Source organism: Lentinus tigrinus (genome assembly GCF_003813185.1).
Source record: "Lentinus tigrinus ALCF2SS1-7 unplaced genomic scaffold L226scaffold_5, whole genome shotgun sequence".
In the NCBI taxonomy this organism is placed as follows: Eukaryota; Fungi; Basidiomycota; class Agaricomycetes; order Polyporales; family Polyporaceae; genus Lentinus; species Lentinus tigrinus.
This window is the reverse complement of record NW_027137914.1, coordinates 1,004,210-1,026,996: the sequence shown is the minus strand read 5'-3', so window position 1 is coordinate 1,026,996 and position 22,787 is coordinate 1,004,210. Positions and strand designations below refer to the sequence as shown.

Sequence of the window (22,787 nt, the reverse complement as noted above, 5' to 3'; positions counted from 1 at the left end):
CGCGACGCTGCTCCTACACGTGGCCGGACCGCCCTGGCATGCTCCGAGTTGCCAAGCCATAAGGTATACTGAACTTTTGAAGGGCGGCGATGCGGAGCGTCAGGATGGGGCGTCGAAGAGCGTCGGGATGGCGGTTACGAGAAGCATCGGGATGGTGACGCAGGTTGGCTCCGAATTATGACGACGAACGATAACACGGACAACTACGATTCCTGAGGGATACAAGGACATACAGGTGCTATGTGCTACTGCCTTCGAGCACTTCGTCTACTCTACACCTCGAGGTTATCGACCGCAGAGCCAGTTATCCCCATGCGACTACCCCTCCTAACCCGTTCGTCGTTCAAACGGCGAGCGCTTCGTTCGATGGTGGCAATGTGGACGTCGATGGGCAGCTCGCCGGCCTCAGATTGAGGCGCGACTAGCTTCCTGTGAAGCTCAGAGACATCTGACTCGATCATCACCAGGGTTTGGGTGGTAGCCGTGATGTATGCAAGAGAACGGCGGCGATAGGCGTCAAGGTTGTTCAAAACTTCAAGGCGATAGGCTAGTTGTCGGCGCTCAGGAACATCACCAGTGATCATAGACCAAAAGGACGTCGCACTGGGGTATTGGCCGTTCGAAAGAAACTCGTGCTCGCATAGTGCTTGAACAAGCATCAGCCTATCTCCAAGCGCATCGAGAGCGGCGAGGGCGATTGAAGCATCCACTTCAACGCCTGCGACTTGGGATGCCAAGGTATCGAGAGCAGATTCGAATACCTCCATCATGGTGTTCTGACGGTCGACCATGCCAGGCTGCCGCATATCATCCAAGACATGCAGGGCGAACTCATTGAAGGCTAGGACGCTGCCGATACATAGTCAGTCAACAGAAGACCAGCGATGGGCAATAAGGCTCAACTTACGTGTCGACAGTGCCATCCAACTTGGAAGAAAAATGCTGCAAGAGCCGTCCAGCGACCTTCGCGTCTGTAGCGAACTCCTCAATGGTGCGAGCGAGCGCTGTCTTCTCAGCAAGGTTACTCGTCCTGACAAGGAAAAGCAGGTCTTGTACTGCGAGTTCCGCATGTTTGACGCCCAACGATAACTCGGAACCCGCGGCGGAGTGAGCGAGAAGTGCATCGAGGATACGGCTCTGCACGGCCATCAGACCGGGGAAGTCAATGATTGTGGGATGGGAGGTAGGCCTGGCGGAAGCGTCCGATGCAATGCCAGCGGCAATGTCAGAGTCGCGGGGAGAGACCGCATCGGATGGAGATAGAGGACAGAAGAGCATGCCGGAGACGGTACACAGACCCGTAGATACAGCGTCTGCGGTACGAGGTGGAACAGTCGCCCGCGGGACGAAGGTGAAGGTAATATAGGCGACGAGGACGATGGCGACCGGGTATTTGGCAGCGATGATAATGCGGAGCAGGCACACGACAACGTACACGAACTTGAAGACAGCCCATGTGGTTGCGTAAAAGACGACGTAGAGCAGCCCAAGGAGGCGAGTGGCCAACTTGCGAAAAGCGACTACGGAGATGACCGGGGCATCACCGACCGCAATGCCTTCGATCCAGATAGCCTCATCCACCTCCGCCGCGTCAGAGGCAGATTCGATATCCCAGGCTTCAGAGAGTTCCCGAGCATCGCCCACGTTTGTGACGGTATCACCATCAACGTGCACAAACTCGACGATGTCTTGAGCATTGTCGAGGTCCAAGGGTGCAACGCCGAGCCCGACGTTGGCGGGCAAGAGCACGGCGACGTCGGGAGGATGGTCGGCAAGAAGGGCCAACTCGCCCTGGACAACCTCTGCAGCAGGACTCGAACCTCGGATGCAGTCCTCAAGAGAATGCTGATGGTCACAATTAGACCAACGAGACTTCTGGAGAAACGTAAGACTCACGGCAGGCGTCCCGAACGCGCGATCCGCGGGTACGTTACGGCACAGTACGACAGGGGGAACGTCCGATGGCGATGCACTGCGCGCGGTCATACTGGGCGAGCGGGAGAGGAGTGCTTTTTCGCTGCGAAGATGCGTGCCGGACGGCGTGTCGACGGGCGGCGTTGCGCGAGAGATAAAAGGTTCACCGCTAGAACCCTGTAAGAAGGGAGGTGTAAGAGAGACAGATTGAAAGTCCATTCAAAGCTAGCTGAGGATGGGGGTCGGGAATGAAGACGTTGTGCGCGGAGGGGAGGTCTCTTATGAGGCCCAGTGGCACTTCCTACCAGCGCTCCAGGGACAAAGCAGCTGAAGGATATGCTGACAACCACGAGTTTGGGCACCACTCCACGAGGCATCACACATGTGCATGCAAGCGACTACATCGTCGTGCAGCGTAGAATTCACTGTGAAGAACGTACTCACCTGTTCCATAGACGCAAGCTCATGCCGCTTTGCGATCTAAGATAAATTCTCGTCCTCAAGCAATCGTCGAGCTTGAGCAAGATTTTGCCAAGGTTGGAGCATCAAGATTGTTCATCCAGGCCGCGGGGTCACGGTGTCGTCTGGAATGATGTTGGCTAACGAGCAAGATGATCATGCCTCCGGCTCCGGTTTTGTCCGCTGACGTCTCGCAAAGGAGGGAATCAATCGGGCAAACCATCACTGCGGGTGGGGTCATGAACTCTGCCCATCTGGCCTAGCGATAAGTTTAGCGGGGGTTCGAGGGTGGATGAGAGAAGACATTGGTCGCCGACGAGTGCCATCGGTCGAGGTCGCCAGCGCATTGTACAAATACGATCAAACAAGATGATGAGCGCCGAACGGGTTTAGACGCGCGTGACGAGCATAGGCCGGCCGCTTCAGACATCGGAGCTTCAACAAGTTGAACAACTCACTTCCATGCAGGTTCAGACGACTAGATGTGCTACTAGACAGACAGCGGGCCGTCCCGCATGTTTTGTCTGCAAGGGTGGTTCTGCAGGTCGCGGGGATAGTTGTAGATTCAAGGGTGTGCATGTTCTATCTTGAACGTATTTGACATGTATTAATCTGCTTGGACAGACTTCAGACGCCTCGAGAAAGTCGGTAAAGAAACTTGGCGCAGTGATTTTTCAAGCCAGGATCTCAGCTCTGCTCCGGGGATCAACCCGCCAACAACTTTTAATGCGGAGCCTAGCCTCGCAGACATACGCGAATTGCAGGTGGGCAGATGCATCGAACATGCTAACTAGTCACTGACTTCTTACAGACCGGGCTCGTCCCATTCATGCGACCCCTACTCACGGAGATGCTCGCTCATGAGTCGCTGCCCAACGTTATCCGCAGACAGCCAGACCCGAGATACCGACTCACATGCGGTGCGTTTCTTCGCAGCCACGATGACGTTCGCTCACCAGAACTTGCGCAGATCATTGCTCCACAACCATTTTGTCCTGCTCCTTTTTCTGCCTGGGGTGCGGATTTGAGATATGCTGCCGCTGCCAAACCGAGCATGGCGCCAAGCTCGGACAGCACTGCAGCGATGCTGCCGCCCTCGAAGTGAGTGTATAGTCTGTTCGCTGTACTATAATATGAGTATTGATGGGACTCTTAGGGCGCACACTCCTTTCGCCCTGTGTGTAGGATGCCGGCCGGCCGGGTGAAGTCGGCTCTAGACGAGCTGGAACTCGTCTCCAATTCGTATCATGGAGCACCTCCTCCCGTTACTCAGGACACCAAGAGACTTCGGCTTCGAGCTCAGAAGCATCGGAAAGTTCCAGTTGTACGACCTGGCCAAGATACACTCTTCCGTTCTTTGTGGAGGTTGAACATCCCTATAGTTGTGCGAGGCCTCTACAACCGTATGCAGGGTTCTTGGTCCCCAGCTTCCTTCGTTCGTACACATGGCTCCCAAACCGTTCTGATGCTCAGAAGCAGTGGTTTGCCTTCTGAGAGAGTATCTGTCGATCGCTTCTTTCAAGAGTTCACGAGGAGTGATGCCGACCGGGGCTGCGCGGTGAAGGTTAAAGTGAGCCACCCAATGTTTGCTATCTCTTACATGTGCGATAATTATCGTAGGACTGGCCTCCATCGGCTTCCTTTGAGGATGACTTCAAGCAGAATTATGATGCGTTTATGCAAGCGGTGCCGATGCCCTCGTACACACGGTATGATGGCATGCGCAATCTTATCGCCCATTACGGCATACCCCCGCCCCGTATCGCATCATTGCGGCCGGATGTCGGTATGTCTTTGAACCTCCATTTTTCGAAGCACATCTCATACAATCGTGAATATCTCTAGGTCCTAAGGTCTACATTGCCACACCAGACCTATCACGGGAAGGATCCACCCGGCTGCATCTCGATGTCGCCAGCGCCGTCAACATGTTACCTTGGACGTCTTCTGGTAATCCTGATGAGACGGGCGCAGAGTGGTACATATTCGATCCTAGCGATCTCGGACCGCTGCGTGTATATTTACGCACCAAGCATGGTGCCGACGACCAGGATGCCGACCCGATACACGCCCAGCAAACTTTCGTCGACGAGGACATGCTTGCTGAATTGGCCTTGCACGGAATTCGTCCATATAAGATCGAACAGCGCCTGGGAGATGTGGTTTTCATTCCTGCTGGCGCTGCTCACCAGGTATTGTTTTCATGTGCGCCAGTCGGCGATAGAGCTCACACCTCTCTACATGCAGGTTAGCAACGTACAAGCCTGCATCAAAGTTGCTTGCGATTTTCTTGGCATCGATGGCATCCTTGAGAGCAGTAACATCGTTCAAGATTTCCGTCGGGACAAATTGCCCGACGTCTTGCAACTCAACGTTGTACTATGGGATGCGTGGGCATCCTTGTCCTTCCATGCAGCCCACGCAAGCCAGCAGCCGCAGACTCAGGGTCTCACGAGGCATGAGATGAAGAACAAGCGTCAGCGGGAGACGTCTCGGGGTCGAGAGGACGCTGCCCGGCGGAAGAAGCACCGCAAGACACATCTCCACGATGAGCACTCATCTGCACCGACTGACCCTTCTCAATCTTACCGATGTCCCTTCTCGTCTTGCGCTCGACAACCGCGGCGATTCGTGCAGCTGATTGGATTGTTCAATCATATGCAAGTTTTATATTCATTTTGACTCAAGTGTACAAACTGACCAGCATGTAGCAACGATGTGCACAAGATCTGCATTCCCAAGAGCGAACAGAGCCGCTTTGCAGGCCTCGTCGATGAAGAATTCTCTAGGGTATTCGAGGAAGTCACGCTGGGTTCTTCGTAGACTGTAGAAATCTCTCGTTCGCGAATATTTGTGACACGTACAATTATTCAATGCCTAGTGTTGTTCGTCGTGATTTGGAGCGATATCGTGGACCGGCCCGGCCCCGCGGCCAGCCCACAAGCGCTTACCAGCCTTCCGAGAGGCGCGTCGCGACTCCAATACTCACGACACTTGCTCTTTCTCCCTAATATCGCACACCACTTCTCTCCTGATCTGCTCTCCGAACTCTGGCTCACCGGTCATGTATGGAAGGGATTTGCTGCGAAAACGACCAACGAGATGTGATTTCGTGCAGCAACTTCATTGCCACGCTCGAAGCTACAATCAAACGACAAGCGCCTGTCAATTTTGCTCTCTCTGGGTGGAGTCCCCGACAAGCCCCTCATCCGCTATCTCCCTTTCCTGTGGAATACATACGCTCCAACTTCCTCTCTGGAGCCAGATTCCAAAAGCACCTTGCTCGGTTGCAACGCACCGCTAACGCGATGAAGAGCGTTTGCTTTGACCACGTCAGGTGAGTTGTGCCGCTTAACACTCGTCGATTATGATTTCTGGCTGAAAATTCGGTAGGAGCACAACTGGCAGGAGCCGATATTTGGATGGCTTCTCGATGCTCTGAAATTTCTCGCACTGGTCAAGTTTCGGTCACCGAGGAGGAAGCACGCCGTCGCGAACTCACCCAATGAGTCCAAATGCGAAGGGCAAGACACGTCGCCCGTCTGTGTCTAGCCCCATGATCCGGCTCAGTCGCACGTTGTCCTCTGCCTCGACACAGTCCGTGCCCCACCCTCCCTCGCGTCCCGTGCGCATCACCGAGCCGCCCTTCGCCGACCCCGTCGAGGCCTTGGCCCTTCCTCGGAGTGACATGCTTAGTGCTGGCGCGATCGTTGTGCGCATACGCTCTCGCCGGCCTGAGAGCCTCTGCATGTTTCCCGACCTCCTTGCTACCTCTCGCGTTCGGAGCCTGTCGCCCGGCCGCTCGTTTGCAAGACATTGCAAAGACCGTGACGATTTGGACCCACAGTCCGTGCCCTACGCTCCCTCGCGTCCCGTGCGCATCACCGAGCCGCCCTTCGCCGACCCCGTCGAGGCCTTGGCCCTTCCTCGGAGTGACATGCTTAGTGCTGGCGCGATCGTTGTGCGCATACGCTGTCGCCGGCCCGAGAGCCTCTGCATGTTTCCCGACCTCCTTGCTACCTCTCGCGTTCGGAGCCTGTCGCCCGGCCGCTCGTTTGCAAGACATTGCAAAGACCGTGACGATTTGGACCCACAGTCCGTGCCCTACGCTCCCTCGCGTCCCGTGCGCATCACCGAGCCGCCCTTCGCCGACCCCGTCGAGGCCTTGGCCCTTCCTCGGAGTGACATGCTTAGTGCTGGCGCGATCGTTGTGCGCATACGCTCTCGCCGGCCCGAGAGCCTCTGCATGTTTCCCGACCTCCTTGCTACCTCTCGCGTTCGGAGCCTGTCGCCCGGCCGCTCGTTTGCAAGACATTGCAAAGACCGTGACGATTTGGACCCACAGTCCGTGCCCTACGCTCCCTCGCGTCCCGTGCGCATCACCGAGCCGCCCTTCGCCGACCCCGTCGAGGCCTTGGCCCTTCCTCGGAGTGACATGCTTAGTGCTGGCGCGATCGTTGTGCGCATACGCTGTCGCCGGCCCGAGAGCCTCTGCATGTTTCCCGACCTCCTTGCTACCTCTCGCGTTCGAAGCCTGTCGCCCGGCCGCTCGTTTGCAAGACATCGCAAAGACCATGACGGTTTGGACCGTCCAGATAGTCAGTCGCTTCCATTGAATGCTGACATTGGTGTGGAGTACTTGGAGTAAGAGCAAGGGGAGGTTGATTCCGAAGCTGTTGAGAGGCACGACTCTGAATGAACAGCGAGGTGGGGACTCGTAACGGTCTATAACCACTCTGTACAGATCAGAGCCCTCATGTAGGTCCTTAGTACCAATCGCGCAGGGCTCCAGTTCTTTGTCGATGCCATGCAGGAGGCGTGCGCGAAGGACGGCACGAATCCTCCCTCAGGCCCTCCGTTACATAGGACGCCATCCGCGAACGTACCGTGGAAATCTTGAGCATACCACTACGCACGCCTTCGCACCACTACGTGCACTCGCAAGAGGTCTTCATTTTCCCGACATCAACCTCGCACCAAGGACGGCACGAATCCTTGTGACTTCGTATGTGAGAAGAGCAGCAAAAGCAGTCCGGCCCGGCGAGGCTCACTCTCAAAGCCTATATTGTGGTAGGCTGCTTCGGTAGGTTGTCGTTCAATATCCTGACGCAGATATACTTACTCCTGCATCAGGGTTAGAGCGGTGTCAATGCGACTTCGTATACATACAAGTGCACACAGACGCTGCGGCACCATCCGCTCTCATCCTCTTACCACCACTCACCACCACTCACCACCCCTCACCACCACTCTCATCCAAAATGACTGCACGACGTTTGAGCGCAGAGGACAAGGAGGTCAGTGGGCGCAGCGATACATCGTTTACAGGCCGCTGAACGTCGAGTAGGTGTTCTCGTCAATCTTTCGCCTCGATGGAGGAGTTCGACGCGACATTGATTGGGTCGAGTTTTTGAAGGTATGTGCCGTTCTCGTTGTGAGATGGGTTAGTACTTATCTCCGCAGGCGATGGGGAACATTGGGTTCACCATCGGCCCATGCGGCAAGACCGCCGGCTCAGGAAGGGGGTTCATTGCACCCGAGGAATTCGGCGACCGAAGGATGCGGCTTGACAATGTAAGATCAGATCTCTAGCAGCCAAACCTCTATGCTAACTCATGCTATGATATGTAGCCTCATGGTTCTCGCGATCGTACTCTTAGGTCTGCGGACCAAAACAAGTAAGCCGATCAATCTCACTCTCGAACGTGCGCTAAGCGACTTCAAGGCTGGCGAAGCGTCTTAACGCCCATTTTGGATTGGAGAACCACGTTGTGAACATGCTGGCAATGGAAGTAGTTGACGAAGAAGAGGAGTGATTGTGTCATGTGCTGTAGAATAGACGATGTGATTTCTTGACGATGTGATTTCTTGACTATGCACTACTCTTGACTATGCACTGCTAACACTGCTACACAACGTACATGAGGGATGAGCCAACACCGGTAACGTAGCTTAGTTTAGCTTTAGCGTGCAATCGCGTACAAGATCTGGCGTGTCGGTCCCGGCTATCTTACCGGTGGGGTGGCTCGTTCCTGATCTCGGCACTGGCGCCTTTGCCACGTGTCCGCTGATGGCTGCTGCGCACGTACTATGTACTACCATCTCCGACGCCCTCACTCCACATTCGACCGCGCGACTCCAGCTTCGACTTTGACCTCGACGTCGACACCGACGACTTCGTATCTTTTCTCAGCCTCTCGCCTTCGCTGTCTACTGCTCGACGTGTTCGCCTTTGCACGCTCTCAGGTTGCCGCCAAAGCGCTCTATTACGCTCTACTCGACATACAAACAGTCCTATATCGCCTCCTCCGCTCTCCCTTCCCTCTCCCTTTCCTGTTCGACTCCCCTCGTACACGTTCAAACGGACCATCGCAATCAACGTTCATTGTCTTTTTAGCTCTGGATCCGGCACCAGGAAGAGCGGCGGGAGTGCCGAGGCTGCCTCACCTTTGAAAGAATGCGTTGCGCTCAAGGAGAGCAGCCCGTAGAAGGATGGCTTCTCAACGTTGAAGTCGAGGCCGTCAGGAAAGTACTACGCCCCATCCGCTGCTACCAGTCGCGTCTCACGCGCTCCTGCTCCTTTCGCTCCACCCTCGTGACCGATGTCCTCTGGGTCAAGCCGCCAGACAGAGAGTACTCGGACGTCGGAGAGCTCGATTTCCCCTTCAAGATCACCCTCCCAAACTGCACACCCGGCTTTAGCACTGCAACTCACCAGGATTATCGTATCTTCTGGCGTTTAGAAGCGAGTAAGTCATCACATTCTCTCCCCCGCTTGTCGCCCCCCATCTGCCATCACTCTATTCCAATCATCTCACCCGCCACCTTTCTTCTCTCAATTCCTAGACCATTCCCAGCGTCGGCTCCCGCATTGTCCGTTACTACGATCTCGCCCTCTTCCGCTACGACCTCCCGTCATCAGCACACCCCACGCCGACGCCCTCTCCGTCGCAGCACGCGCTCCTCCATGAAACAACCAAGCCTCGCGCACCCGTTGTTGGCTACACCGTGTCTGCGCCCTCGCATCCGGTTGGGCCCTCTGACATCATATATGCTACTCTCTTTCTCCAGCCCCAAGATCCTGGTGTTGGTATACGCCGCGCGACAGTCTCCGTTGAGTGACGGATCGAGCTCCATAACGCACCCGCAGCTCCCACACCACTTGTCACGGCAGGCATTAATCACGCTATGGCCGCTTCTCCTTCTCCTACTACGACCTTCTCATGACTACTCGCGCACGCCGACTACTTCTCAATTCGCTTCGGGTTCTTTCGCTTCAGGCTCTCTGGCATATCCTCAGTCACCGTACGGTCCTCATCTTGGCCCCCAGTCAGACAACCTTTGACTCCGTGGCCACCAACGTCAGCTATTCTTCGACGTTTCCCCTACTTTCACCATCGAGCCCTAACGGATCTTCTTTGCCCATTCCCATCCCTCGTGTCCCGTCACCTTCTCGTCCACCAACATCTCCTTCTTCCTTATCCGTCTCGCCTCGTGTCCCTCCAGTCCCTTCCTCCGATGATGGGCGATCGGAGAAACCATGTCCATCGAATTCACAACGGTGCGTTCTTTCATCCGGACGAAGCTCGTTGTCACGGGGCCCACGGGATCAGACACCGTCGAACTGGAACCGAAGGAGCCAACATCGTTCCGACGAACGAAGCGGATCGGAAGGTTGCTATGGAGCAGTGGTCTGAGCAGAAGGAGCTCGCACAGCGGAGCAAGTCCAAGAGCCCGTGGCGACGGCGCAGCGAGGACGGCTCTAGTGCGGACGGTGCTCCTGGTAAAACGAGCGGACATGGGCTGCCCTCGCCTCTGCAGACCCCAGCGCAGTCCAGTGAGGGCAGCAAGCCGCGTAAGAAGGCGCCGCGGAGACCGCACACTTCTGCTGGCCCCCGGGACAAGTCCAACTTCACGTTCGCGACGTCCGCGGACGTCGGCTTAGGTTTCGATCGTGACCGGGGCGACCCGCTGTCAAGCTAGGAGTCGTGTACAATGCGACAAGTTCGCACAGCCATGGCTCGTCGAAAGCGAAGTTTCGAGAATCGGGCCTTGGGGAAAGCATGTTCAACGCTGTGGACAAAGCCCGAGGCAAGTCGCGCGCTCGAGAGGGTGATGGGAAGCGGTGATCTTCATCAACTTGGCGTCCATCTCTTCTACGTTAGCACCCCTCGTGCGCTGCCTGTTCACTATCGAGCATCGTTCGGAGGAGGTTGAGTCGATGCAATTCATGCCTGATTTATCCCAGAAAGCTTCAATTCGCGACTATCAGCGGCACGTACAGTCATTTGTACCCTGGTGTTGTCTGTCGTGATTCGGGGTGGCCGTGTGTATCGGGCCGGCCCGGACCTCACAAGCGCTTGCCAGCGACACGTCTCGACTCCGAGACTTGTTCACTCCACTCCTTCTCCCTCTAAGCCCCCGCTTTCCTCCTCGCTTCCTTACCTATACTTTCTTCCTCCTGTGATGACTACTACTTTCTCAAGAATGTGCATGCCAATAGCTCCCAGCAGTCCTATACGATAAGTACATCAATTCTCCTCAATCGTGCTCGCTCCGCAAATCAGCACGATCAGGCTGAAATACATAGATACTTTAGGAGTGAGGAGTAGGCTCTGTAGCTCCATGTTCGGTGTATGAGGTGAGTATGGAAGCAATACTGCATATGCAAGCCTGGCTTTGAAAGACATACTGACCGATTATAGCTCCAGGTCGTCGTTTTGCTGTTTTCTAGTGTCGTTACTCGCCGCCAGATTACAATGACATGAGCACGCTGCTGCTGTCTGCTTGACGTCACTCTAGCGGCCGGCCCGACATGATTGCAAGTGCGAGACTAAGGCCCTTTGTACGGACGGCACGTGCATCACGACACGAAAGGACTCCCTCTCCTCCATCCTCTCTTTCTTTCTCATTTACCCCCATTCGCGTCGCCGCCACAGGTCTTTACTCCAGGCATAATGGTCGCTACACGGTCTCAGCAGAAGAACAAGCTTGCGATGGTATGTGAACTCCTCGGCCAACTGGACCATTATCACTCACTTTGTTCTCTGCAGACCGCGTCCTCGACGCCACCGCGGGTATGTTATGCGCAACGTTCGAAAGTTGATGCTGACAACCCCTCTAGGAGATGAGAACCTTCAAGGACGTTGCGAGTCTGATCTCCTTCAAAGAGCTCGCCGCTCTCAAGCCCGAACACGGCACGGCTGTCATTCAACTTGCTCTCATTGTCGACATCAGCGCCTTAGAACGCGAGGTCTTGGAGCGTCTTCTTCCCGCCCTCCTCACACTCACACCCAACATCATCATCCTGACTTTGTGGGTTTACCCGCCCATCTCGACCGTGTCCTTTGCACGAGTTCCACTTCCGAGTCTAGAGGTTATTCGCACCAATATCCCGCATCGCGCTCTCCGACCCTTCGTCGCATTTCATCCTACCCTCCGCGCGCTGGACATCGACGCATGCGGCCGGGCCCGACGCTGCGGCCTCTCGACCCTCAATATTCATCAAGTCAACGACATCTCTTGTCTGGTGTCGTGCGTTCCCAAGCTCGTCCACAAGGACGTCGAGAGACTCCGTGTTGCATTGGATGATACCGATGTCCTCATGTCCGCAGCCATATCCGCCTTCCCAATCTCCCTACATCGTCTTCACGTCCTCACCGTCGACTTTGCGGCCAACGACAAGACTATACTTAGAGTCATTGCGACAAATATGCCCGGAATTCGGAATCTGAAGCTACTTGAGCGATGCAAGGTTCGTGGTGCACTGTGCAGTACCCAGCCCTCGCATGCTCACTCTACTGTAGGCTAACCGTCACGCCGCTCGTCCTTGGACTGATGCAACTGGCTGGTGCGCAGCTCTCAAGAAGTTGTCGCAGTTGGATCAGTTGGTCGTACGGACGAACGGGGTGCTCAGTACGCCCGATGACCGCAAGGCTGAGCGCGAGCTCTTCCATCGCTGGGTCGGTGGGAAGCAGCTGCACTCCACCCTGAGGTATATTGCGGTATGGCAGCGCTACAACGATCGTGACCGCGGGGTCATAAGTGAATGGTCTCGGGAGGATGGAAATTGGAAGGGGAAGTGGACGGAGGCTCCGGTTGCTAGCGGGTTTGCGATGTTCGACTAAAAGTGCTACTCAAGGACGATGTTTGGCCACAGTATAACTTGTAATTGTTGTACAGTAAAATGTCTCTGTAGAATTCTCCCTCGCGAGCCTCCAGACCTAATGGCGTCCTTCTGCGTCCTTCTGCGTGAAGTAGACAATCGTGACGTAACTCGGCGCTTGCTGGTGCAACTCTTTGTCCTGTTACCTGATGTCCGTCCCATATTGCATCCCAACTTCTTCGATGCATGCCTTTCACCCCCATTCGCTCGACGTTCGATTCCAGCAAACTCAACTACTCTTAGACCTCCCACATTCTCCATAGTACTGTCGACAATATGGCCCTGGAGTCCGCCGACGCACTCGACTTGGCGAACAGAGTCTCCACTCCACCTGCAGGGACCCCCACGCCTCTCTCATCGACTCTTTCTCCGCTTCCAGCCATCATAATTCAGAGCTTCGATAATGACACGGCAGCTGAAGATGCGTGGTCATTCAACCCAGGATTGCCATCTAGCACTTCGGTGGAAGAGACGTCGCAATCGGAGACGTCGCAGTCAGACGCATCCCAATCGGAGGACAGTGGTGTATCAGACGACACTTCTTCTCAATGCCTTGTTCCCCTTCCCCGAGACGACGATGAAATCGACCCGGTCGTGTCCTCATTGTCCTCGATGCGCCTGCATTCCAGACCCACGACTCCTGATCCCTCCGCCAAAACACCACTTCGCCGCACCCCTAGTAAGATTTGGTGAGTGGCACGCTCTGCACCGAATGGAGAGGTTCTCATCAATGAGGTATAGGTATGAATTCCGTGAAGATGACGAGGACGAAGACGAGGACGATGACAATGTCAGCGAGCCGTCCTTCCCCCAGAGCTTCGCGAAATCCATTCGCGCGATACAGCGAACTCAGGTAAGTAGACCCATTCTCCACAAAGCCAAGATGACTGACTGGCTTGTAGGGATCGCTCGATAAACGTACCACGGAGTTGGAGAAGGAGCTCGCGACTCTGCGAAGCGAGTTCGCATCGTCGGTAGACGCCTCCAAAGCTTTGCTCATGAAGACGAGAGGTATGTGCTTGTCCAATTTGGTTATCGATGGCCCGACTGACTGAGTGCTTGACAGAGTCCATACTAAGAGAGCGACGCTCCATGGAGAAGACAAATGAAACCGCCGCGGACGGGCTTCTTTCTCTTGAACAGAAGCTCGCTAGAGCCCAAGCCTCGATTGCGACCCTGCAAGCTCAGCACTCAGCGGACAAGCAGGCTATGGAACTTATGGCCAACGACATCGCCGAAGTCCTGGCCATCCAGGAGGACATGGGATGTCGCCTCCAGCGCCTTAGCGAATCTCACCAGAGCATCAGTGACAAGGCGGATCATACCCGTAATCTCCTCACGGAGCTCCCGCATGACATATTCAACATGTCGTCTCACTCTGAGAGACGTCTGGTTGCCGACCAGCATGTGGTGGATGCACCTGGTTTCACCCTCGCCGATGAACTCGCGGCCGCCGCTACTCCGAACCCCCGCCTCCCATCGGATTCGGACCTCTTGACCTCGTCGAGCGAGAGTGAGCCGCAGAACGGCGAGACTGCCTCGCAGCATGCAGCCGAGCTCGCTGCCGTCGGCGGAGATGCAACCTTTCTCGATGTCGATGAGCTCGCTGCCGTCAGCGACAATGCATCCCTTCCACCCTTCGTTGATGAGTTCGATGCGTGCAAGTCCTCTGCGAATTCAGTCTCGTCTTCGTCTGTGGCCAATTCATCCCCTGATGCCGCTTCCTCGCCGCGCGTGCTTTGGACTCACTTGTCCTCGATCGCAGGCGTGGTATCCGACGATGACACCGTCTCTACAGTGAGGCTCTGCGTTGCATACGTGACATCCGTTGTGTGGTCCGCCGGTACCACGGAGTGGTTCGAGGTTGTCAAGGCAAAGGCGGGATTGCAGAAGTTACATGAGAAATTTACGGTCAGTGCACTGTCGTACGAGATACTTAGACATACACTGACGATCATACGTGAACTAGATCTATTCTCATGGTGCTTCCGTGCGCTATAGACCAATCATCATCCTCATCATCGTTACCCTGATCGTAGTCGTTCCCATCATCTTGATGCCGCACCCAGGTTCGGTGGATCTCCCGGTGCCTGTCCTGAAGCCAGTGCATGTTAGCGATCACCCCATATGGGACTCCCTTTGAACAGTGACGCCTTGTTTTCAATTGATCCTTTTTTCCGTATCAATTGCGTGACTGCAAGGGTGCGTCTATCTGTCGGCATTTGTTATTGTCCGTCGTCATCCTCTTCTTTCGCATTCTCGTCGTCGAGCTCGGTCTCCTGTTGTGCATCTACACCCTCATATCCTCGCTCTTTCTCTTGTTTCTCTGCGTTGTTGGCTCCCCCCGGGAGCTAGGGAGTCATGGCTATCTGCACATGCTCTGTGTGCGTGGCGGTCGCGGTCTACACGGATGAGTTTGGAGAAGAGCAACCAGGAGCCGATATACCGAAGTCGGAACTCAAGAAGCACCAACGGCAGGAAAAGGAGCGCCAACTTCGTGCTGCCAGAGGGGAGGACCATGCAGCGACCAACGTAGTCTTGACAACTCTAGTGTCGCGACCAAGTACGACCTTACCCATACGAAACCGCGATCGGGAAGCAGCGTCTGTGGTGTCCTCAAGTCCGTCTGGAGGCCCGTCGGTGAAGGCTCCGTCCTCTGATACACTTACCCAGGTGAGTTGCGCCGCTGTCCAGCAACTTCGTTTGCGCTCAACTGGTGCAGGCAACCGGAGGGGTTGCCTCTGCAGACGATATCATCGAGCCCTTGCAAAGAATGTCTCTGGAGGTGAGTGGCTAATCTAGTTTGTTTTGCGACGGGAAGGAATGTACCGTGTTCTCCAGGACACAGCACAGCGCCGCCGCATCGTGGAGATGGGCCGTGTCGAGGAGCAGATCTACCGTCGTTCACTCCGAGTTCCACTGTCGACACGCCTTGTCTTCGAGTCCTTCCCAACGTCGAACTCAGACCGTCCAGGGCGTGTTTCCTCGGATCGACAGAACCAAGAGTACTCAGAATTCCGCTCGTGGATCGAGGACACGATCGAGGAATTCAACACTACGGTCCTACCGATCGGCCACAAGGATGCGGATGAAAGACGACAGGCAAACCTTCGAAGACTCCAGTATCAGCTTCGACGTCTAGACAAGATACTGAGCATGTCCTGGGACCATGCCAAGATTCAAGCCAATGTCCCGGGGTACTACGTACTATCTGATTCAAAAGTCGCAAAGATGGTCCTTCCTCGTGCGTAGAAGTTATGTTCCATTTCTAGACCCGAGCTCACATATCTGTCTAGCCACTCAGCACAAAAACCGCAAGGATCTGCAACCCTTCATCATCGCCGCCCTTACCATGGTCTCCGTTGTGCATGCGATGCACGCTACGTCGCGCCCGGTTGCAGGGTACATCCTCTCTGTTCTACAGGTCGTTATGGTTGGCGCGATCTTCGTGGAACGGGACCGGAACATGCCCACCCTCGAGCAGACCGCACTGATGCATGTTCTCCCCAAGGACGTCCGGGGCGCGATGAAGCTGTTGGGACTCGTTCCGGAGATCGTGAGGTACGGCTGCTGCCCCAAGTGCTTCGCTATCTACAAGGCCAATGCGTCGCGTCCCGATGACCCCTTCCCACGCCATTGCACGCACCGAGACACGAAGGGGTCAGACCCGTGCGGAGCTGCTCTCGTATTCGAGCACGTGGTGGAGGGAGTCCAGCCGGGTGATCCTAGGCGTTCGCGGTGGCTCCCATTCCGTACGTATCCCACTCGAGATCTCGAGAATTGGATTGCGGAGTTCCTCCTTCGAGCTGGCTTGGAAGACCACATCATCAACTCGTGGAAGAAACCTAAGGACCCCCGTAAGTGGAAGGATGTCATGGAGGCTCCTGCCATCCGTAACTTCATCGGGCCCGACGGCAAGACCCTGTTCTCTGTGCACGGAGCCGGTGAGATCCACCTCGTCTTCAGCCTGTTCGTCGACTGGTTCAACCCGCGCGGGAACAAGCAGGCTGGGAAGTCGCATTCTATTGGCGCCATCTACCTCATCTGCTTGAACCTTCCTCCCGACATCCGATACCGACCTGAGAACGTTTTCCTCGCAGGGATCATCCCTGGTCCCAACGAGCCCTCTAATCATCAGTTGAACCACCTTCTTCGCCCTCTGGTTGACCAACTCCTCGTGTTGTGGAACCCGGGAATCTATCTCGCTGAGACTGCCACAAGGAGCGGTGGACGTCGTGTTCGCGCTGCTGTCATCCCGCTAGTCTGCGACTTGCCCGCTGTGCGCAAGGTGGCCGGTTATCACTCCTACATGTCCAAGGATGTCTGCTCCTTTTGCAGGCTCCAATCGGAGCACATCAACAATGTCGATCGCGAGACGTGGCCGCCGGGATACTCATGGACGGAGCATCTCATGCATGCGAGAGAGTGGCGCGACGCTGAGACGGAGAAGAGTCGAGATGCGGTCCTCAAGGCCTGGGGCCTTCGTTGGTCAGAGCTTCTGCGCCTTCCGTACTGGGACCCGACGAGGTACACGTTGCTCGACGCTATGCACAACCTATTCCTCGGCGAGCTCCGTCACCACTGCATCGATATCTGGGGACTGAAGACAGCGGATAAGCGGGCGAAACCGCGGCGGACCCAAGTCCACACTCCCGAAGAACAAAGTGACGTGCTTCGTCGCATCGAACGCGGTCTCCGAGAGCATTCAGTGAAGACCATCGAGCGCGCAAGGCTGGATTACTTGGCTGCCGTCGCCAGGTACAATAACATCGAGATGACAGACAACAAGCATACGAGGCATGGCTACGCTGAGAAACTTGTGGAATGGGTACGTCGTTGTGTGCTACGCGCAGCTCATTGTCTGACCATCTACCTAGGTGAGCAGCGTTCCGGGTGGGTTCGCGGCTTTCCAACTACCGCCCCCGATGGCACAGCCAACTTCCTTCTACCGCACCCCTACTGACGAGGCCGACCCTGTCAATGAAATATTCACAAGTAGCGTCTTGAAGGAGCTCCGACATGACATCCGCCAGATGTATCTCCCGTCTTGGCTCGAAAAGCCTCCCTCCAACATTGGTGATACCTCACACGGGAAGCTGAAGGCGGACCACTGGCGTACCCTCTGCACAGTTCCTATGGTGATGACATTGGTCCGGCTGTGGGGTACGTCGCGATCTGTTGGGCAGGAAGCTCAGGCACTGGACAACTTCATGCATCTCGTCGCCGCTGTCGACCTGGCCACACGTCGGACCATGAGTGTCGACCGCGCAAACCAGTATGACGTTCACATGGAAGCGTACATCCGCGGGATGCTGTCTATCTACAACGTTGACCTCGTCCCCAACCACCACCTTTGCCTTCACCTCAAGGAGTGTCTGCTCCTCTTTGGACCCACTCATGGTTGGTGGGCGTTCCCATTCGAGCGGTACAATGGTATGTTACAGAAGCTCAAGACGAATCAAAAACTCGGTATGTGATATTCAGTTCTGTAAGATACGTCTATTTACGAGACTCTAGCGGAGATACCGTTGACGTTTATCCGGTATTTCTACGTCGGGGCAACCCTACGGTGGATCATGGAGACTATCGCTTGGCCGGACTTCCCGGAGTTTCGCGAGATGATGGAGAAGTTCCGCGAGGCGTTCCGGAGTTCCCGCAGAGGCACGTTGCACACTGAAAGCGTTCTGGATTCTGTAGCAGACGACGTGTCGGTGAACACCTCAAAACGCGGTAGCAAGGAGCAGAAGGACTTACCCATACATATCTACGACAGACTACTCGACCTCATCAACCGTCTCTCTCCCACCCCCTTCGAATCCTTCTACAAAGGCGTCGTCGGTGGACCAGACTACCTCTCTCCTACTGCGGAGTACGTCCGGAACGTCGAGCACAACGGCGTGACATACGGAACATCCGCCCACGGGAAGCGGAACTCATTCATCTTGTTCTCTCAACACGTGAACGGTACCTCGATACAGTTCGCCGGTCAAATATCCCAGATCTTCTACCATACTCGGAAAGCCGACAGCTCTAACATCAAGATAGTCGAGCCTTTCTTCGTCGTGCAACAATTCGAAGCACTCTCCGCCGCGCACTCAGTACACGACCCGTATCGCAAGTTCCCAGACGTTCCCACTTGGCTGTGTTATAACAAGTTCATCGGGGACACACACCTTCTGCGCTTGGATGACATCGACTGTCATTTCGCTGCCCTCATGTATACTCCGGCGGATATTGGGCAGGAGTGTGTCGTCGTGCGGTCATTGGATAGGGTGAGTCTTACCCTCCATCCTCTGAGGCTCAGCTGATTTTGCTTCTTCAGAATTGATTCTACATGTACTATCTCGTATGCGTAATACAATGTGAAGCAAGTTGATGACATTGCACGAGACGACATTCTATACCAGACGCAGATAGATGACTATGTGCGATGAGCTGGTGAAGAGTGAAGAGTAGCCTCGTGGTGCGTCGCAACATTACATTGTTGACAGGCGCGCACGCCACTGCCAGACTACAATGGGCTTTGTGCTCATTCTCTAGAAATTGGCGACGCATCCTGACCCCCTCCCCGCATTGCACTGATCCCCTCCCCGCATTGCACTGATCCCCTCCCCGCATTGCACTCGCATACCGACCATCCTCTGATACTATGTCTACGAGCGGAGACAATCCGCTGTCCGCTGACGATGCTACTCTAGATGCCAGTGAGCAAGCAGAACCTTCCTCCGCTCCGGAGGCCCCACAGGTAGAAACATCCCAGACTACCGGTAATGAACAACCCCCACCCCTTTCTGTGCCGGTCCCCGACGCTAGTATCCCTGGACCTTCGACTGAGGCGGACCCTCCGCCGGCGGACGATGCTTCGCAGCCTCAGAAGAAGCGCCGAAATCCAGTTCCCGTTCCTGTCGAAAACGAGAAGTCAATGAGGACGGAAAGAGTGGTACGTACGGGTTTGTATGCATGGTTATAATCTAATGCTACCCGGCAGGGATGGGCCCCTCCTCTGAAGGCCAAAGACATGCAGACGAGACCACCTCCGGGCGTATTTCTGCGCCGCGCAGCTCAGAAGGTGAGCAAGACCTTCATCGCCATTCTATGCTTCTGACGCCAGGAAAACTATAGTCGCGGCAGACGAAATCGCGATCACCCTCTGTCCAATCTGCATCCTCATCGCGTGCACAAGGATCGACCCGGAATGCACGGGATGGGCAGCCAGTGCCTCCTCGCAGGGAGTCGCCGTCTGGACAGCAACCGGCTACGGGGGTAAGAACTTCTGACCAGGCCGCCGTCGCTCCACAGGCACTACCTCCCCATCAACAATTCAACTTCACGCTGCAGCCAATGTCGGGGCCCATGGCCTCCGGAACGCACCACGAGCAGTTAGCTGCCGCCGCCGCTGCTCAACAACAGCAGCAGCAGTTCGCTGCGCAACAGCAACAACAGTTCGCTACGCAATTTCTTCAACAGTTCGCTGCCGCCGCTGCCGCCTCTCAGCAACAGCAACAGCAGATCGCCGCGGCGCATTATGATCAACAGCTCGCCGCCGCCGCCGCCCAGCAGCAGCAGCAGTTCGCTATGCGCTACCAGCAGCTCGCCGCCGCCGCCGCCGCCGCCCAGCAACAGTTCGCTCCGCCTCCACAACAGCATCCTCCGCTGCAACTGATGCACTATGTCCCACCTGCGCAGCCACAGCAGTTTGCGCCGCAATTCGCACTGGGGCCTCAGCAGCCGCCTATCCAACAAGTGTTGCGTCCGCCTCAACAGCTCGGTCAGCTTCCTCCTCAGCAGCCGCAAGAGGTCCCGCCGCCTCATCCCCAACGTGCTGCGCCTCCTCCGCCTCAACACGTCGCGCCCCAGCCTCCTCCCATTCAGGTTGCGCCTCCTCCTCAGCAGCAGCCGCTTCAAATAATACACTACGTTCCGCCTGGGCAGCCGCAACCGCAGGACTTCGCACCGGTCCCACCTGCGCCGCAACAGGCCGCACCTCCTCCGCTGCAACAGGCCGCACCTCCGCCTCTGCAGGAGATCGCACCTCCTTCGCCGCAAGAGGTCGCGCCTCAACAGGTAGCGCCTTCTCAGCAGGAGCTCGCCCCCGACCCTAAGAGGCCGCGTGAGTTCCGAGATCCTCGTCGGCGTCGTCGCAGAGACCTCAATGAGGACCAGGTAAGCTATGCCAAATACGTATGCATGAATGCTGTTCTCATAATGTGGGTTGATAGGATGAAAGCATGGGCGAGGTTGAGGATGACGAAGAAATGGAAGACTCCGGCCTCGATGATGAGGCGTACTATGAAGCCGATGAGGAGCTGCAGGAAGAGGAGGAAGTACAGATGACCGAAGGGCAACCGGTCAATCAGAGTTCTCGCCGCTCTGTCGACAACATGATGCGTGGCACGACTCCGCTCATGTCCCCACCACAAGGGGGCCCTCGAAGTGCGCGATTAGAGGACGAATCTAACGTGAGTGCTTCCTACTCTACCATCGTAATTCAACCCCTCACTCTCTCTTCATACTAGGAGAATGAGCCCGGGCGTCAGTCCGAAGACGGAGAGCTATCGTACTACATACTAGATCAGTTGAACGACATGAAGGAGGAGAACAGGGCCCACAAGTGCGTTCGTCATAGCATTCAGTGTCTCACGTCACTCATCGTCGCACAAACAGTAACGCTCTTATGCAACGTATGGACAAAGTGGACAAGCGTATAGCACGCATTGAACACTCCGGAAGTACCAGCATGACAGTGCTAGTCAAGAAGAAGCTGAAGAACTCCCGAGCTCCAAAAGCTTCTCGTTCCAAGCAATCCCGCATCGAGCTACCTCCACCGCCAGATGGCAAACCACGCACCGCGGCCGAGACGGAAGCTCTCATCGGAGTAGAGCTGGAGTATCTGAACCGCGCGCAGAGGGTAGTCCGTATGCACTTCAAGAAGCTTCTCAGGGCGAAGTCATGGGAACAGATGGCCGAGAAGTGCCCACCTCTCGCCGCCTCCGAGATCGCCGCTTACAACAAGTGGCCAAACGACAAGGAATACTTCTGTCCCAATAACTTTCGCGTCGACTTCTCGCAGCCATGGAACACCTTTCCCTTCAACGTGGATGCCCGGGACTACTTTATCCGCCACCTGCTCCACGCTCTCGGGGGAGGGGCGTATCCACAGGACAAGTTCTCCTTTCCGGAGCGCTATCGAACCGAATTCCACTTGGGAGCGGCACTGGATGTACACATGGAACACTGCAGAGCTCGTATCCGACGAGTCAACAACCCTCTCGATCCTGACGCGCAGGCAGAAGAGGCACAGAAGGCCCGTGCCAGAGCCCGCCGGGGCACGGTGAGTCGCAATGCTAACTTGGGAACACAATGCTCACCTCTGGCTAACCTGTATAACAGTTGCATGCTACCCGAGTCGGTGTCGTAGTCGACTGTGACTACGACGAACACCTCGATCTCATAACGAAGTTGACAGCAGTCAACCACAGCGAGGATGAAACCGACGTGGACATGCCGCGGAGACGCACTCGCGCCAACCGGTTCCGTATCATCGCCTGCGAGTGGATGAGCGAGGAGCTTCGGGGCTTCTTGCGCGCCCTCGATAAGCAATACATCGACGAATGGGAAACTTCCCCTGCGAGGCGTCGAGCAGGCGGAAGCGCGCCTAGAGAGAGGGTAATCGCGGTACCTCCTCTATCCGAGCTCGGTCACGCAGCGATAGGATTGTGGCGTAATTGCTACAACGAGGCCTGGCTCGGCACCCTCAAGCGTCACCAAATTCGTCAGTTGTGCATCCTCGAGGGCAAGTACGACTTCACCATCCGACCGCGGCAGGCAAACATGATCTAGGTCTCACATAGCATTTGTCACCATGTTCGCTCAACACCACTGGTAGCTTTTTTCCTCCTGCCGAGGTTTTTGACGCACCCAGTGGAACATCGTCCTGTTTACCTCTAACAATGAATCAAGTATTATTATGCTCGTGCTCAGTACATCGTGAAGCAAATCTACGGCGATCTTCTGGTGAGTATACTCATTTTTCTTATCAGCGAGCCTCAGGTGAGGACGAGCGGGACCGCGAGCGGTGGCAAGCACCCAAAAGTCCCTTGTCGCGGTGAAGAGAGGCATAGTCCTGGGGCTATCAGGAGCCTCGCGTCGGCAGCGAGGTTCGTGGCGCAGCCGTCAGCGAGCAGCAGCGCCGAGCTTTCGAGAGCCTCGTGTTACGACGAGGTCGTCCAGCGGTGTGTCGGCGAGAGGC

The 22,787-nt window shown here is 55.9% G+C and overlaps 16 protein-coding genes across 16 annotated transcripts; 15 read left to right on the top strand and 1 right to left on the bottom strand.

Moving 5' to 3' along the window:
• Positions 1 to 272: 272 nt before the first annotated feature.
• Positions 273 to 1,278, bottom strand: L226DRAFT_456563 (uncharacterized protein; the record flags this gene model as incomplete). The annotated part of the gene is made up of 2 exons (XM_067675305.1): positions 273 to 849; positions 908 to 1,278. 2 exons carry the CDS (start codon positions 1,276 to 1,278, stop codon positions 273 to 275), a joined length of 948 nt encoding a protein of 315 aa, XP_067539015.1.
• A 1,512-nt stretch (positions 1,279 to 2,790) lies between these two features.
• L226DRAFT_292586 (uncharacterized protein) lies at positions 2,791 to 3,980 on the top strand. Its single transcript, XM_067673640.1, has 4 exons — positions 2,791 to 2,944; positions 2,998 to 3,137; positions 3,185 to 3,474; positions 3,530 to 3,980. The coding sequence occupies exons 1-4, from the start codon at positions 2,836 to 2,838 to the stop codon at positions 3,576 to 3,578; spliced, it is 588 nt and encodes a 195-aa protein (XP_067539014.1). The 5' UTR covers positions 2,791 to 2,835; the 3' UTR covers positions 3,579 to 3,980.
• L226DRAFT_457378 (uncharacterized protein) lies at positions 3,560 to 5,055 on the top strand (the record flags this gene model as incomplete). Its single annotated transcript, XM_067675364.1, has 4 exons — positions 3,560 to 3,943; positions 3,994 to 4,159; positions 4,219 to 4,565; positions 4,621 to 5,055. 4 exons carry the CDS (start codon positions 3,560 to 3,562, stop codon positions 5,053 to 5,055), a joined length of 1,332 nt encoding a protein of 443 aa, XP_067539013.1.
• A 323-nt stretch (positions 5,056 to 5,378) lies between these two features.
• On the top strand, positions 5,379 to 5,776 carry L226DRAFT_292568 (uncharacterized protein). The gene has a single exon (XM_067673639.1). It carries the CDS (start codon positions 5,442 to 5,444, stop codon positions 5,712 to 5,714), a length of 273 nt encoding a protein of 90 aa, XP_067539012.1. The 5' UTR covers positions 5,379 to 5,441; the 3' UTR covers positions 5,715 to 5,776.
• Positions 5,653 to 7,303, top strand: L226DRAFT_292565 (uncharacterized protein). Its single transcript, XM_067673638.1, has 2 exons — positions 5,653 to 5,710; positions 5,767 to 7,303. Exon 2 carries the CDS (start codon positions 5,879 to 5,881, stop codon positions 7,019 to 7,021), a length of 1,143 nt encoding a protein of 380 aa, XP_067539011.1. The 5' UTR covers positions 5,653 to 5,710; positions 5,767 to 5,878; the 3' UTR covers positions 7,022 to 7,303.
• A 331-nt stretch (positions 7,304 to 7,634) lies between these two features.
• On the top strand, positions 7,635 to 8,189 carry L226DRAFT_568077 (uncharacterized protein; the record flags this gene model as incomplete). The annotated part of the gene is made up of 5 exons (XM_067684124.1): positions 7,635 to 7,670; positions 7,721 to 7,789; positions 7,837 to 7,947; positions 8,005 to 8,051; positions 8,099 to 8,189. 5 exons carry the CDS (start codon positions 7,635 to 7,637, stop codon positions 8,187 to 8,189), a joined length of 354 nt encoding a protein of 117 aa, XP_067539010.1.
• Positions 8,190 to 8,830: 641 nt separating this feature from the next.
• L226DRAFT_456727 (uncharacterized protein) lies at positions 8,831 to 9,495 on the top strand (the record flags this gene model as incomplete). The annotated part of the gene is made up of 2 exons (XM_067675318.1): positions 8,831 to 9,150; positions 9,231 to 9,495. 2 exons carry the CDS (start codon positions 8,831 to 8,833, stop codon positions 9,493 to 9,495), a joined length of 585 nt encoding a protein of 194 aa, XP_067539009.1.
• Positions 9,496 to 9,894: 399 nt separating this feature from the next.
• Positions 9,895 to 10,356, top strand: L226DRAFT_568076 (uncharacterized protein; the record flags this gene model as incomplete). The annotated part of the gene is made up of 1 exon (XM_067684123.1): positions 9,895 to 10,356. The coding sequence occupies one exon, from the start codon at positions 9,895 to 9,897 to the stop codon at positions 10,354 to 10,356; it is 462 nt and encodes a 153-aa protein (XP_067539008.1).
• Positions 10,357 to 10,865: 509 nt separating this feature from the next.
• Positions 10,866 to 12,657, top strand: L226DRAFT_292460 (uncharacterized protein). The gene is made up of 6 exons (XM_067673633.1): positions 10,866 to 11,014; positions 11,079 to 11,245; positions 11,313 to 11,372; positions 11,427 to 11,450; positions 11,498 to 12,127; positions 12,180 to 12,657. Exons 2-6 carry the CDS (start codon positions 11,189 to 11,191, stop codon positions 12,498 to 12,500), a joined length of 1,092 nt encoding a protein of 363 aa, XP_067539007.1. The 5' UTR covers positions 10,866 to 11,014; positions 11,079 to 11,188; the 3' UTR covers positions 12,501 to 12,657.
• On the top strand, positions 12,424 to 13,128 carry L226DRAFT_292556 (uncharacterized protein). Its single transcript, XM_067673637.1, has one exon. It carries the CDS (start codon positions 12,519 to 12,521, stop codon positions 12,924 to 12,926), a length of 408 nt encoding a protein of 135 aa, XP_067539006.1. The 5' UTR covers positions 12,424 to 12,518; the 3' UTR covers positions 12,927 to 13,128.
• Positions 12,722 to 13,486, top strand: L226DRAFT_292527 (uncharacterized protein). Its single transcript, XM_067673635.1, has 2 exons — positions 12,722 to 13,227; positions 13,280 to 13,486. Exons 1-2 carry the CDS (start codon positions 12,942 to 12,944, stop codon positions 13,393 to 13,395), a joined length of 402 nt encoding a protein of 133 aa, XP_067539005.1. The 5' UTR covers positions 12,722 to 12,941; the 3' UTR covers positions 13,396 to 13,486.
• L226DRAFT_292528 (uncharacterized protein) lies at positions 13,487 to 14,678 on the top strand. Its single transcript, XM_067673636.1, has 3 exons — positions 13,487 to 14,449; positions 14,508 to 14,528; positions 14,608 to 14,678. The coding sequence occupies exons 1-3, from the start codon at positions 13,577 to 13,579 to the stop codon at positions 14,635 to 14,637; spliced, it is 924 nt and encodes a 307-aa protein (XP_067539004.1). The 5' UTR covers positions 13,487 to 13,576; the 3' UTR covers positions 14,638 to 14,678.
• Positions 14,679 to 14,738: 60 nt separating this feature from the next.
• On the top strand, positions 14,739 to 15,521 carry L226DRAFT_292482 (uncharacterized protein). Its single transcript, XM_067673634.1, has 2 exons — positions 14,739 to 15,211; positions 15,261 to 15,521. Exons 1-2 carry the CDS (start codon positions 14,900 to 14,902, stop codon positions 15,333 to 15,335), a joined length of 387 nt encoding a protein of 128 aa, XP_067539003.1. The 5' UTR covers positions 14,739 to 14,899; the 3' UTR covers positions 15,336 to 15,521.
• Positions 15,522 to 16,283: 762 nt separating this feature from the next.
• Positions 16,284 to 16,811, top strand: L226DRAFT_427821 (uncharacterized protein; the record flags this gene model as incomplete). Its single annotated transcript, XM_067674666.1, has 1 exon — positions 16,284 to 16,811. A coding segment is annotated over one exon (528 nt), but the record flags the coding sequence as incomplete, so codon positions are not given.
• Positions 16,812 to 17,084: 273 nt separating this feature from the next.
• L226DRAFT_543787 (uncharacterized protein) lies at positions 17,085 to 18,846 on the top strand (the record flags this gene model as incomplete). Its single annotated transcript, XM_067682223.1, has 3 exons — positions 17,085 to 17,366; positions 17,416 to 18,007; positions 18,056 to 18,846. The coding sequence occupies 3 exons, from the start codon at positions 17,085 to 17,087 to the stop codon at positions 18,844 to 18,846; spliced, it is 1,665 nt and encodes a 554-aa protein (XP_067539001.1).
• A 272-nt stretch (positions 18,847 to 19,118) lies between these two features.
• L226DRAFT_558372 (uncharacterized protein) lies at positions 19,119 to 22,516 on the top strand. Its single transcript, XM_067683239.1, has 7 exons — positions 19,119 to 19,478; positions 19,527 to 19,607; positions 19,661 to 20,701; positions 20,758 to 20,997; positions 21,055 to 21,149; positions 21,203 to 21,869; positions 21,929 to 22,516. Exons 1-7 carry the CDS (start codon positions 19,188 to 19,190, stop codon positions 22,376 to 22,378), a joined length of 2,865 nt encoding a protein of 954 aa, XP_067539000.1. The 5' UTR covers positions 19,119 to 19,187; the 3' UTR covers positions 22,379 to 22,516.
• The last annotated feature ends 271 nt before the right edge of the window (positions 22,517 to 22,787 follow it).